This window comes from Ostrea edulis, chromosome 8, assembly GCF_947568905.1.
Source record: "Ostrea edulis chromosome 8, xbOstEdul1.1, whole genome shotgun sequence".
In the NCBI taxonomy this organism is placed as follows: Eukaryota; Metazoa; Mollusca; class Bivalvia; order Ostreida; family Ostreidae; genus Ostrea; species Ostrea edulis.
Genome location: NC_079171.1, coordinates 74559057 through 74572560, shown reverse-complemented (window position 1 = coordinate 74572560; position 13504 = coordinate 74559057). Strand labels below are relative to the sequence as shown.

Genomic DNA, 13504 nt, shown 5'->3' with positions numbered 1-13504 from the left:
AGTAGTGTGGTCAATTGTAGATAGTGTAAAGTTCACATGTTTATAAGCAACGCTTTATAACACACATCACGGATATCAAGTACTGTATGCAAGGGAAAGTAACATTGAAATTTTCCAACCCTCACAAAAAGTCATTGCCACCATGACTTCCCCCAAGTCAGATATGATTTTCGCGGGTTTACAAATGAGAATCATCTCGCGTTTGCACTTTGTCCAAAACATCAGGTTGTTTTTTCGTGTACCCTTCATAATAACCTTCCTTTAGAATGCCAATTTCTCATCATGATCAATGTTTAGCTAACGAATTCAATTCCTAGCTAAGAGATAATGACAACTGATCTTTGACATTAACAAACCAATTAAGACCAGGTTTTGACATTTTCAGGGAGTAACCAGGTGGTGGGAATCGTGTTTTCTTTCTTTGAAAATGTGGCTTTAAAATAATACAATGATTCAGTCGTTGACAAGCCTTTATTAAATATACCATGCTAAATATTTGACATTTTTTTAATTAGATTTTGATTGAATATAATGAGTATAAAAACAAAATGATATTAAATACAATAAAAATAAGTAAACATGAGCTAATTATAAAACCAATACTATAATAGAAAAACCAATAAGGATAGTGATTATAACTACAATAGGAAATATTAAAACATGCAACAATCATAATAGAAACAATATAATAGTAAAAATCAATAATAATCATAATAATACGAATACTAAATGGAAAATAAAAATGCAACAATATTAATAATAGCGTATATATTAATAGCAATAATAATAATAATAATAATAATAATAATAATGATAATAAATGCAATAAAAATACTCAAACATGCAATAATCTTAATAGAAACAACATAGTATAACAATCAATGATAATAATGATTATAATAAAAATAACAGCGATGGGAAAAAACAACATGCAATGATGATAATAATAACCTTGGTAATAAGGGTAGTGATAATATTAGTAATGATAAAGATAGCAGTGATAATACTACATCCATATAACAACAATGATAATAGAAGTACAATGTAGTAGAAGTAATTGTAAAAGTAGTAATAATAATAAAACTAGTAGTAGTAGTAGTAGAAGTAGTTGTAATAATAGTAATACTAATACTAATAGTAGTAGTAGTAGTATTGATAGTAGTAGTAGTTGTAACTGTAGTAGTAGTAGTAATAATAATAATAGTAGTCGTACTTGTAGTAGTAGTAGTAGTAATCATGATACTTTCAAGAAGAAAAGTGAAATATCATCTGTGATCCATATTGCTCAACTGGACTATTTTTATGTGAAACATTAATTCTCGATATTGATCTAAGTCATGTAACCCCCACTATAATCCCAGTTGAAATGATTTGGGTGCTATTGAATTTGCCGTGCAATAGGATGTTTGCATATTTATTTATTTATTTTGGAAAAGTAGCCTTCTGGTTATTAAAAATACATGTTTTAGCGAACTTTCCTATAAACGTACATTTAAAACTTCAAACCATTCTTTTGAATACAGAAACCTGGGGATAAAAAACTTTGAATCTACATACTACATGGTTATATATCTAATCAGAAACTTGTGTATTAAATATCATTTCTTTAACGAGGAGTAATACATCTTCACAGTGGCTGACATCCTTTTTAAACATGAATATGAAACTATACATATCAGAAGCACATACATAAATGTACATACAGCAGAAAAAACACAAAGTTGCATAGATTATTACATGTAAATAATAAAAACAAGGGAGGACAACAAACAGTGAGTATACAGACAGGTCTTTTTTAAACAAACTACATGTAAAATGTATTGTTAGATCAATGGGAGATATTTGCTTAGGTTGTCATCTTAAGAATTCCAACACAAAAACCCAAAGCCAAACGTTCACAAAAGCAATAGCTTTGTTAGTATATTGAGCATATTTCTTTTAAAGAATGATAGTATAATAACAAAGTCATATCCCATCTTCAATGAATGTTTCCTTTCTTCTTTTTTTGTTTTTGCTAGTTATGGAGACAATACGATGTTCATCCATACCAACGACAGAAGTCTGCATAAATACATATAACTCAACACAAATACGCATAAAATGAAATCAATATATCCAGTGAAAAATATGTGCAAATTGTATAACAGCATAAACATGTGTCGACAGATTGTACAATTATGTCTTAATACAAGTATTTACAGTAAACAAATCAAACGTTTATATCGTGTCAGAAAAGGTACATCAATGAATTGTAAAAATCAAATGCATTTTTTTTCAACGAAAACTTCTAGTTTTCAGTAAATTTCCAAATCAAAACCCTACCTTCGGTGTGTGAATAAGTACGTTTTTCTAATTAGAAAAATACCCACACATAAAAGTGTGCTGTTGACTACCCAAGACACAAGAAGTACAAAATCAAACAAACATGTGATAATGATATAGAATTTCTATAAAGCATACTGAATTGTTCAATATATGTCTGTGTCATTTATGTAGCCTTTACAAAACGCTGATTTTCATTTTTGTATACCAAGACTTAGCTGGTTCTTTCTACACTACGTCTTGGCTGGTTCTCTATATACAAAGTCTAAGCTGGTTCTCTGCATACCATGTCTTTTGCTGGATATCTTCATAAAATTCGCTAGATGGTTCTCTTTATACCCGGTCATTAGGATGCCATCTCTAAAATGAATCATTAGTAGATATCTAAGTTTCAAGTTTTGTGTGGTTTTCTATATGCCGAATAACTCGGTAAATAGTCAAGAAATCATATTTTAATTCTTACACATAGAACTCAATGCACAGAGGAAGAATAAACTCTTTATCCCAAGTCAAAAGCGAATGGCATTTACCTGTGATCACTCAGAAATGGTGTCAGAATCATCGCTATGGTTGACGTCGACGTCAATCTTAATTTCGTCATGACTTTCATGTGATTTGTCCGATGCTGTCTCTTCCACTGTCTTAGATTCTAAGAGCAGTTGTTCAAAATTTTGCAGTTCTGCAAAACAAACATTGAGTCCTGTATCAGCAGACATGGCTGTTGTTTCTTCCCTGTGCTTTTCCTCCGGTGCATTCATGACGATCTCTGTAGACCTCCTCAATCGTTCGTATTCTTTGCTTGAGGAATACCCGATGTCTAATATAGATTCTTCCATATATTCAACTTCTGACAAAATATCTTGGAAGTTGTTCAGATCTGCCAAACAAATATTGAAACCAGCATCTTCACCTTGAATGGAATATTCATTGGCGGTCTCAATGTTGGGAATGTTAACCATGGTGTCGGTGACATTTTGCAATGTTTCGTATGTTTCAATGTCGGTTTTCTCGTCTTGCAATGTGTGTGTTCCAGACTCTAATTCAATTGGCTCTAGGTAGTCTGATGAATCAGATACCTTTTCTGTGTTTTCAATGTCAAAATTTATGTCTGCAATGCATAGTCCGGTAGAGAACGCGATTGACATGTTATCTTTCTTGTTGTCTCTGTCCGCCATTGGCTGTGTATTGTTTGGTGATACATAGAGTGCTTCGATGTTTTCAACATCAAAGTTGACCTCAGCAATACAAAGTCCAGCGATGTCAGTGATTTGTTTTTCGTTTGAACCGTTTTCTTTGCCATATTGCTCTGATTCTGAGTCTCCCTCGTTATCTTCAACATCAAAATTTACTTCTGCAAGGCAAAACTCAGTTGTTACACTGGTTTGCTTTTCGCTTGAATTATCTCCTGTGTTTTTGTGTGGCATTGGTTTTAAGTAGTCTGATGAATTCGATTCGCCGCCGCTGTTTCCTACATCAAAATTCACCTCTGCAAAGCAAACTCCTTTTGTAGGTGCCACATTGTTTTCTTCTGCTTTGCTTTTTATATTCGAACTAGAAAACAACTCGTTAGGTGCACCGTTGGTGGTTTTAGTTGTTCCGGCATCCGATAATCTTTCATTCTTGAAACTGGGTTTCTCTTTCTCAGTATAATTGGCATCGATGGCATCATCTACTTTTTGTATTTCTAATTCTAAAAAGCTAAATTCCGAAAGGGCGATGGATTCGTTTGTCTCTTCTCGTCTATAATTAGGCAATGTTTTTGGTATTTTGAATGGGCTGATACCGGGTAAAACATCAGTGATAGGTTCTCTCTTCACATCGGATAGCAATTGCGATATGAACTCCGCATCTTCGGCTTCTTCTTGTCTTTGCTTAATCCGCTCCAGTTCTATCCAATTACCATTAATTCCGTCATCATCATAATCGTTAAGTCCGGATTTTCTTCCACGGCGCATTCTTCTTCGGGATAGACGCCGTTCTGTGGATTGGGAGTGATCATTATGGATCAATGCTCTTGTTTTGCCGCTTAGCGAGTAAACATCAGGCGGGTTATTGAGAAGAGAATACTGCGAATGTTTTTCTGAAGTAGTTTTGTCAAGGAAGGGTTTCTCTACGAAAATTCCTTGCAGACTGTCATATGCTCCTGCTGTACCATGCGCTCCATCTACTTCTGGTAAGCTGTTTGGGGGATGATTGGCAGCTTGATCCAAGCAATATCTACAAAAGCAGCCTTCTTTGGGAGTTTCGTATGGAGCAACATATTGGTATTCTGTTTCTGCTAATGTTGCAGATCTTCGAAGAGGAGGTTCATATGGATCGTTCACAATCGGGGTCAATTCATAGTGATCCTCTGCAATAGATTGGTATCTGGTTGACCTTTGTCGAAGCCTTCGTCGAACCATACGCTGTAACTCTCGATGCAACAACATGCAAGTTATATTTAACAGTTCACGCTGGATCCGTACTTCTATCTGTTTGATCTCGACATCTAGCCTTTTCGTCATCCTGCGTTAAACAATGTTGTCATTCATTCATTACTATTTTGTATTTACTATTTTATTAAATACAATATCCATCTAATCATCAGATGAAATAATCTTACTGGTTTATTCTGACGGCGATAACGATGACAATTGCCAACATAATATATATTCCAACCACAACTGAAAAATAGATATACCGTTACATATGCATCCTTATCTGACTGATGAAAAGGTGAAGGTAATAAACAGTGATGAATTCCGTAACTCTCAAAAGGAATACAAAGTTGTGTAAACACGAATCCCTGAACACAAAAGCGGTGAAAGCATGTGGCTGGGAGGAACATGCATTCCCTGTTGACCGACTAAACCCGTCATGAGCCATAGATGCAAGGTGAAGATAATGAACAGTGATCAATCTCATAACTCCTATAAGCAATACAAAATAGATAGTTGGGCAAACACACACCCTTGAACACACCAGAGGTTGGATCAGGTGCTTAGGAGGAGTAAGCATCCCCTGTTGACCGGTGACACCCGCCGTGAGCCCTATATCCTGATCAGGTAAACGGAGTTATCCGCAGTCAAACTCAGTGTGCCAAGAACGGCTTCACAATCTGTATGAAAAACATCAGACAGCATTTGACCCAATGACAGGCTGCATTAACGAACTAGATTGTGATAACGACCATCGCATTTGCGAAATGCTGACTTCAATCGAGACTGTTGAAACCCCTGTGCCATCAACTTGTTTGTCAGTAGATTACCTCGATTTAAAAACTGACTATACGCAGAACAAGCTCTTGCATATCGAATCAGTTGAGATATGTCAACACCATATGCAGGTGATAATGGGATATTGCTACATAAATATGGCAAGTTGACGATGGAGAAGCTGAAATCATCCTATTTATCATATAATTGAGTGGTCAGTTTGCTGTTAATGTATACTTTCAATTAAATATCTAAGTATGAAGCAAAAGTGGACGAATCTGTGGTGTCCTTTATTTCAAGTTCGCATGGATATATAAAATCGACATATGAATGAAAGCTAATATTATTAATGGACACAACGTCATTGATAATTCTAAATGTCGAATTGAAGGCCGCAAGGAGATATTTTTGTCTTCTCACGTAGAAGTTTTTGAATAAATTCATATGAATATAGAAACATATCAGCTAACAAAGGAACACAATACGTGCCCATGAGAATTCCAACAAACGGTAGGGAGACCGAATCACCAAACACCACGGAGATATTGTCAATGCAGAACTCTAGCATTTTTTTTTAATTTCAAATTCAGAGTACTTGTGCTTGAATCAGAGTGGTGTTTAACAAAGTAAGTTTTTGAATGACTGGTCACTAGATATGGATATTTCCGTTTTCCGTTGTTTGTTGAAGAAGCAACTGTCTATGATGTCAAAAAACCTAGTCTTTAATTTATCGTGAGGAATGGACGTGCATAATGTTGAAAAGGCATCGATTTTAATGTTATTGATTTGGGAAAAATTCTGCGATTTAAAGTATTGACAAGGTAAATGGATGAATCGGTAGTCCACATATGAAAAACTTCAGATAGGATTATACCTAAAGCAAGGTTGTATTTGGAAATGACAACGTTATCACTATGAAATCTGCGAAATTGTGAATGCTGACTCCAACGGAGACCATTGAAATTAGTTAACAATATTTTGTCACTATCCTGATTCGATTTAAAACTGATCAAGTCCTGCGTATCAAAACAGTTTAGAGACATGATTACCATATGCCAATGATAATGGAATACAGTTATAGTGTATATAAGAATGGAAAATTGAAAATGAAGAAGCTGAAATCAGCCTTAATTGTCATCAAGTTGAGTTATTGGTTTAAGGTTAACATCTATGTTCAATAACATATCTAAGTATGAAGTGTGGAGTAAGTTATGACGTTTTAGTTCCAGTTCATTTGGATGTAAAACTTATATGGTGCCGGATTTGATGCACCAGATGCTCATTCGACACATACTGTCTCTTCAATGATGTTCAAGTCGATATTTTGGAAATTCGAAATAACGATGAATTTGTAAGAGCTAAAAGGATAACTAGAGTGCCAAAAATCTGGAGTCAAATTCGTCCAAGGACAGAGCTATGCATGAGGGAGATATTCCTTAACTTTGAAATGAATTTATAAATCTTATCCTAGGAATTAAATATACATCCGTATGTTCAAGCTAGTAACGAAGTACTTAGCTGCCGGTCTGTAGATACCATTTAGGACCAACAGTCCACCAGCAGAGGCCTTGATCCAGGGGTCATAATGTAAAACATACGGTACCACTTTTGGTGCACCATATGCGCATTTCGACAAATGATGTCTCTTCAGTGATGTTCAAACCACCATTTTGGAAATTCGAAGTAACGATAAGCTAAAAGGAAAACTAGAGTGCCAAAACCTGGAGCCAAAATCGTCCAAGGACAAAGCTATGTATAAGCGAGATAATCCTTAAATTAGAAATTAATTTCTAATTTGTATCCCAGTAATTAAATATGCATCCGTATTTCCAAGCTAGTAAAGAAGTACTTATATACTGCGCTGTAGAGACTCTTGGGAATCAACAGTCCACCAGCAGAGGCCTCGACCCAGGGGTCGTTATGTAAAACATACAATATTTGGAATAGAGGTATGGATGGAAATGGACATATTAATAGCTAAAACTTCGCCCCTATATCTAACCTTTAAATTGAAGGCCACAATAATACCCTTTTCCTGCTCTTAGAGAAACTGTTGAATCATTTCTTTTTCGTGAGAATTCGAAGATATTTCAGGTAATAAAGGGCCGCCATTAAATAACCAAAGAGTATGTATACATTGTCATTGGGAAACTGTAACATCTGTTCAATATCAAATTCAATGTACCTCTGAATGGAAGGAAAGCTGGGTTTAGCAAACAAATATTGACAAGATGTACATATTTTTGTGTTCTATTTTCATTGCAAATACAGCTGTTTTTGATGTCAAAAAGTTAGCCTTATCGTGAACAGTGATAATGTGAAATCTTGAATAGTAATGCGTTTTGTTACTGTGAAAGATGAAGATAACCAACAGTGATCAATCACATGACTCCTATAAGCAATACAAAGAGGAGTTGGATAAAGACGGACCATTGGGTATACCAGTGGTGGGATCAAGTTCCCAAGAGGAGTCAGCATCCCCTGTCTCCCGACCACATCCGCCGTGAGTCTTATGTCTTGATCAGGTAAACGGAGTTATCCGTAGTCAAAATCAGTGTGCCATAAACGGTCTAACAATCGGCATTCAAGACGTCAGACAGCATTTTACTCAATGATAGGTTGTATTAGCAATAGTTGGGAACAGTTGTATGATTCAAAATTCAAAGTTCGGTGTGAATATTACTCTGAAATTTGATTTACACTCTTTCCGCAGATGTTGTGACAGTACAGTTGAGGTTATCCCTTCATAGAAGTGAATATGTCCGTGAGGCGAAAACATCTGGAAAATTGACAGCATGCTTGCTAGATATAACAATCGGTTGCGAAACTTTTTTTCCGCTACGTTTTGGAATCCAGCATAGGTACGATAACTCATTCACTCTTTTCATTTTGTGGGATAGTCAATGTATTTGAATATGAAGTATTTATGTGTAAAAATTCAATCTTGGATTTCCAGTAGCATTACTAATGTGGAATTTGTTTGATTGATTCATTGATTGGATATTGTTTACCGTCCCCCTCGAGAATATTTCACTCATATGGAGACGTCACAACTACCGGTGGAGGGCTGCGAAATATTGGCCTATGCTCGCAGCGTATGACCTTTGAACAGGGAGGGATCTTTATCGTTCCACACATGCTGTGGCACATTACCTCGGTTTTTGCGGTCTCATCCGAAGGACCGCCCATTTAATCGCCTTTTACGACAAGCAGGGGGTACTGAGGACCTATTCTAACCCAGATCCCACCGGGGTCAATTTGTTTGAAATACATTTGTAGTAAGTGAGCCTAAACAAACAAAGTCAATTGTGTTACTAGCTTTGTCTCCTGGAACCATCCCATATTGCTTAAGTAACAATCCGATTTTTGATCAAATCTAGTATAGAAACACTCAAAGACACATGATGCACATTTTTGTGATAATTATATTATACTTTTTACCTCTCCTAACACAGTATCAAATTCTTAAACCAACCGTATAACTGAACTGTTTCTTACATATTTTAAATGCTTCCATTTGCTATGAATTATATGAAATTGAATTATATTGTATATTTGATTACTGGAATAAAATGTAGAATTTCATTTCAAAATTAAAAATCATATCGCTTACTCATAGCTCTTGTCCTTGCACGAATATGGCTCCAGTTTTTGGCATTCTATTTTTCATTTTAGCTCTAACAAGTTCATTGTTATTTCGAATTTCCAACATTTCGGGTTGAGGATCACTGAAGAGACATTATTTGTCGAAATGCTCATATGGTGCATCAAAATTGGTACTGTATGAGTTTTACATTACTAGAGTTGTGTTTTCATCATCCACGTCTCAGTTGTGTAGCAATATCCCTTATCACCTGCATATGGTGTGCATGTCCTTCACTTGATCCGAAAATGAGAGCATGTTGTGTGTATGATCAGTTTTTAAATTGAGGTAAGCTACTAACAATGAAGTTAGTGTTACTTAAGGCTTCAATATTTTTGATTAAAGTCAGCGTGTTCATAATCGCACTATGGTTTAATTAGTAAATACAAGTACACACAGAAAATTGTCGAATGATATTTGTTATATGTTAATTGTTCAGTAATTTTTGTATACTGAATTCATTTCTAAACATTCTGCTTTTAACCTGAACAAGATGTAAAGTTTAAGGGGGTACAAACGGTGACAGGGTGATTTTTTTCTCATTCTAGACGCCTGGCTTTATATCCGGTATGTACGCGTCTGCCCTTCATTTATTTGTAGTTGACAACTGTTTGTTATATTCATTTTTTTTTTATATTCAAACTGATAGTAAGTAAGTAAGTAAGTGATTTTTATTTAAAGTTTGAAATATATACAGGTAAAAATAAGCATGACCTAAGAGCTCTTTAACCGGTTATATAGCATAACAAACCACAAAGCACTAATGATATATAATTGCATGCATATATATAAAAACAGAAATTTGAAATAAAACAGGATACATACATGTATACAGACATCACAAGTCATGCACATATATAAACAGGGACTAGCTATATTAAGATGCACATGTAGCACTGAAAACAGTTTGCAACACAAACATAAAAATATGGATATATACATAGACTAAATAAATATGCATACTTAAGAGACAGAGCAGAGTAAAAATAATACAGTTAAATTTGTACATGTAAGCTTAGAAGCATAGTTAGAAGTTGGATCAAAACTTTAAGATTTAGGCAGGAGAGGCTGGGATCTGTAATGAGCTGCATTTACAATTTAATTCCCCACACCAATTTTGAATATAATTTGAGAATATATTATATGATGTAATATTTCTTGCTTTGTTTGGCAAAGAATTCCAGAGCTTTGCTGCCTCATATCTAAAAGTTTTAATCCCGTACCTGTTTGTTCTAGGTCTTGGTACTTCCGCTGTATTTGTATATCTAAAAGTGTATGAATGGTTTTTTGTAACAACTAGATCTTGTAAACAAATGGGGACATTTTGTTAATAATTTTAAAAGTTTCTAAAGCTATTGTAACTGATTGTAAATATTGTAAGGTGAGCTCAGAGTCCCTGTTACAAAGTATCTATACAACTTTTAAAGGTGTATTAAAATTGAAGATTGGTTAGATTCAGTGATTTACTGAGTATCTCCTTGTTCCATTGAACGTCCGGGTCTTGATTTTCTGGGGTAATGCAATCTGAAATGTCAAGAAGAAATCAACTGTGGACAGTAAGCGCCTTTCTCTATGCTAACTCAAGTTCCATGAAATTCCATTCAACTGTGTCAACTGAAATTGTTCTTTTTTAAAAAGTTTACACCATATGACATTGATCTATATATAAACGAAAAGTATGTATTTGTGACAGAATAACACATCAAGTAAAATATTGAAAGACGCATGTTTTACATTTACTGCAAAATGGTGTCATCAGTGGGAACATTACTGCACTACAACATATGTATTGCTTTAACTGAAAAAATAAATTCGGGCTTTGAAATGTTTTAAAGACCATGATTATTTGGTAAAACTTACCATCTTTATTGCCGTCAAATATTGAGATGGAGCCTGCAAATAATTCAATAAAGTATATACAATATAACCCAATCGACCTTGCCTTTTTATGGCACATTATGTCAGGTATGATAATGACAGTTAGAAAATAATAATGGTAGCGATTTCAAGCGGAAGTGCATTCAATTTATGTGAGAATTCACCCCCGCGAGCAAAAAAAAAAAATGGTTTGTTGACAATCAAGGCCTAATAATACAGACCAGGGGATTCAAGTACCGAATCTTAAATGCACTTTCTACTGTCAATACATAGTGAAATACTTACGCGGAAGAAACCAACACATGTTAAAATCAACGTGATATAAATACTGATGTCATAGTGGGAAGCCCCTGTACACATGGAAAGGGTTGCATTGACTACAGGAATACATTTACATTGGAAACATACAGGCTAAGGTACCTTACAATCATGCATGTCTTCATATTAATCTAGATTATTACACAAACGTAAATTTACATACACATCCATGGTGTATAGGCGCCCTTTTGAAGAAGCTGCTCGTGTTTACGAACTATTTTCTTCTTATCCTGAATTATACATGTACGTCCATTTTGCAGATTTCTTTTTGTTATTGCGTCATTTATAGTTGTTCTAATCCAGCTGAAATGGTAAAGGTTTTAATACGGACAATTTGATGCCAACGGTAAAAGTTGTTTGTGAAAGATAGAGACATATCAGAAATTAATACTCAATTGATAATGAGTCCCCATAACAAGATGGGTTTTTCACGAATCACATTGTTTCTGTATCTACTTCTGTTCCCTATGAATTTCTTTTCGATGCTCATGTTAATTCAGTTGATAAATATTAATGGCCTACTTCAAATAGTTTCGGTAATATAGTTAACCACATCGTGCGTCTACTTTCATAACGTTTGTCTTACTTGCAGTAGGATCCACAACTCCTTTCGTTCTTCAGTTCAGATATATCCAATTCATCGATAGACGCACATGAGGAAGGATTCGCTGCAAACAAACAAAATCAGTGTATCTTATGCGTTTTCATCTGATGCAAATTTAATGTTCGGAATTTTCAAAAAAATATTTTCATTTGAAAATTGATTGAAAGCAGTGTCTGTGCATTATTAATGTCTTAAAGCATGTATTTCTGGTTCGTATTCATGTGCCCCTCTAAATGTATTTTGTTTAATGTCCTAATTGAGAATTTTTGCACTATATTGAATCATCCACACATCCAAGTTGCTGTAAAATGCTGTAAAATTTGACCTATGCACGTCGTAACAGTGATTTTATTTCCATTGAACCTGTTTAAGGTCATATCTAAAAGAACAGAGATATTCAGTATTAGTGTGATATGTTTATCAAAGAGCGACCATCACCTACATCAGATTGTTAGATTTAGATCGACTCGACAATTTGACCTTGATTTCCTAATTGAAATACAAAAACCTTCACCACACGGCTAGTGTGAATTGTTTTATTGTTAATAACAATACACGTATTGCTTGTATGATTAGTTAATGTAAGAACTAGTAGGATTTTAACAATCTAAAGACGATTGTTAATACTACCGCCGTTATGTTGTAGAAGCAAAATGACACACCGATTACAATTTATCATATTTCTGAATGATACTATATAACATACCTGTCACATTTACCCCACAAGAAGGCACTATGCACCGATCCCAGACCACTTTTCTGTTCGTTGTCAAGCACCACGGTTCGTCAGAATCAAAGTCTCTGCAATAATTCTCACGAGCCCCGGGGTAGGATCCGTAGCTGTGTCTGTGTGGGTACTGTTTGTCCCACGCCTGACACTCAAACCCTCGCTCTGTCACGTTTTGTGTTCCAAGATAACTAACTTCAGGGATTTTACAATCTGAAATTTACAGCAAAACTGATTCTTAAGATTCGTTACAACAACCAAGAATATCGTTATATGAATATTTTCTAAGATATTGGTGTTTCTCTCTTCCTCCATATCACATATATATCTGCTGTTTAATATCAATGTGCGATGTCAATGTGAACATATAATTGGTATCTGTGCGGTGGCTGTCTGATTTTATTGTTACTAATTGTGTGATATCATTGTCCACACACTATTAATAAATATACGTTATTTGTGTGGTTTAATCGTTAATTACTATGTGAGGTCCTTGTTCTGTTACAATCATTTGCATTGTGCCGTCACAGTGCCTGTATATACACTTACTAGTATGTGTCATTTTAAGTTTAACGTTATTTATTATGTAGATTAAGTCTGAATTTATAGCCATTTCTTTGGAAATTTAGGGACATTGATTTCTTTTCTGTTCGTTTGCTTACCTGCCTGTCTGTCTGTTTGTTTGTGTGCTTGTATGTAAAAGTTTTAAACTTGGTAATGTTATGTGAAGGCCCTCTCATGTTTCAATGATATGTTCCTTGTTTGAAAACACTGCTTGAACGATTATTTTGCACCGGATATTTGGGATGATGTCAATT

At 34.8% G+C, this 13504-nt stretch overlaps 1 protein-coding gene across 1 annotated transcript; it reads right to left on the bottom strand.

Moving 5' to 3' along the window:
- Positions 1-626: 626 nt before the first annotated feature.
- Positions 627-4982, bottom strand: LOC125677859 (uncharacterized). The gene is made up of 3 exons (XM_056146714.1): positions 4925-4982; positions 2853-4827; positions 627-2682 (listed from the first exon to the last, which is right to left on the bottom strand). Exons 1-2 carry the CDS (start codon positions 4963-4965, stop codon positions 2859-2861), a joined length of 2010 nt encoding a protein of 669 aa, XP_056002689.1. The 5' UTR covers positions 4966-4982; the 3' UTR covers positions 627-2682; positions 2853-2858.
- Between the last annotated feature and the right edge of the window lie 8522 nt (positions 4983-13504).

Bases quoted from the DNA above. Each gene is read 5' to 3' on its own strand.
- LOC125677859 (XM_056146714.1), bottom strand. From the start codon at position 4,965: ATGTTGGCAATTGTCATCGTTATCGCCGTCAGAATAAACCA. The intron at 4,828-4,924 runs GTAAGATTATTT...TGTTTAACGCAG, and splicing joins ATCGCCGTCAGAATAAACCA to GATGACGAAAAGGCTAGATG.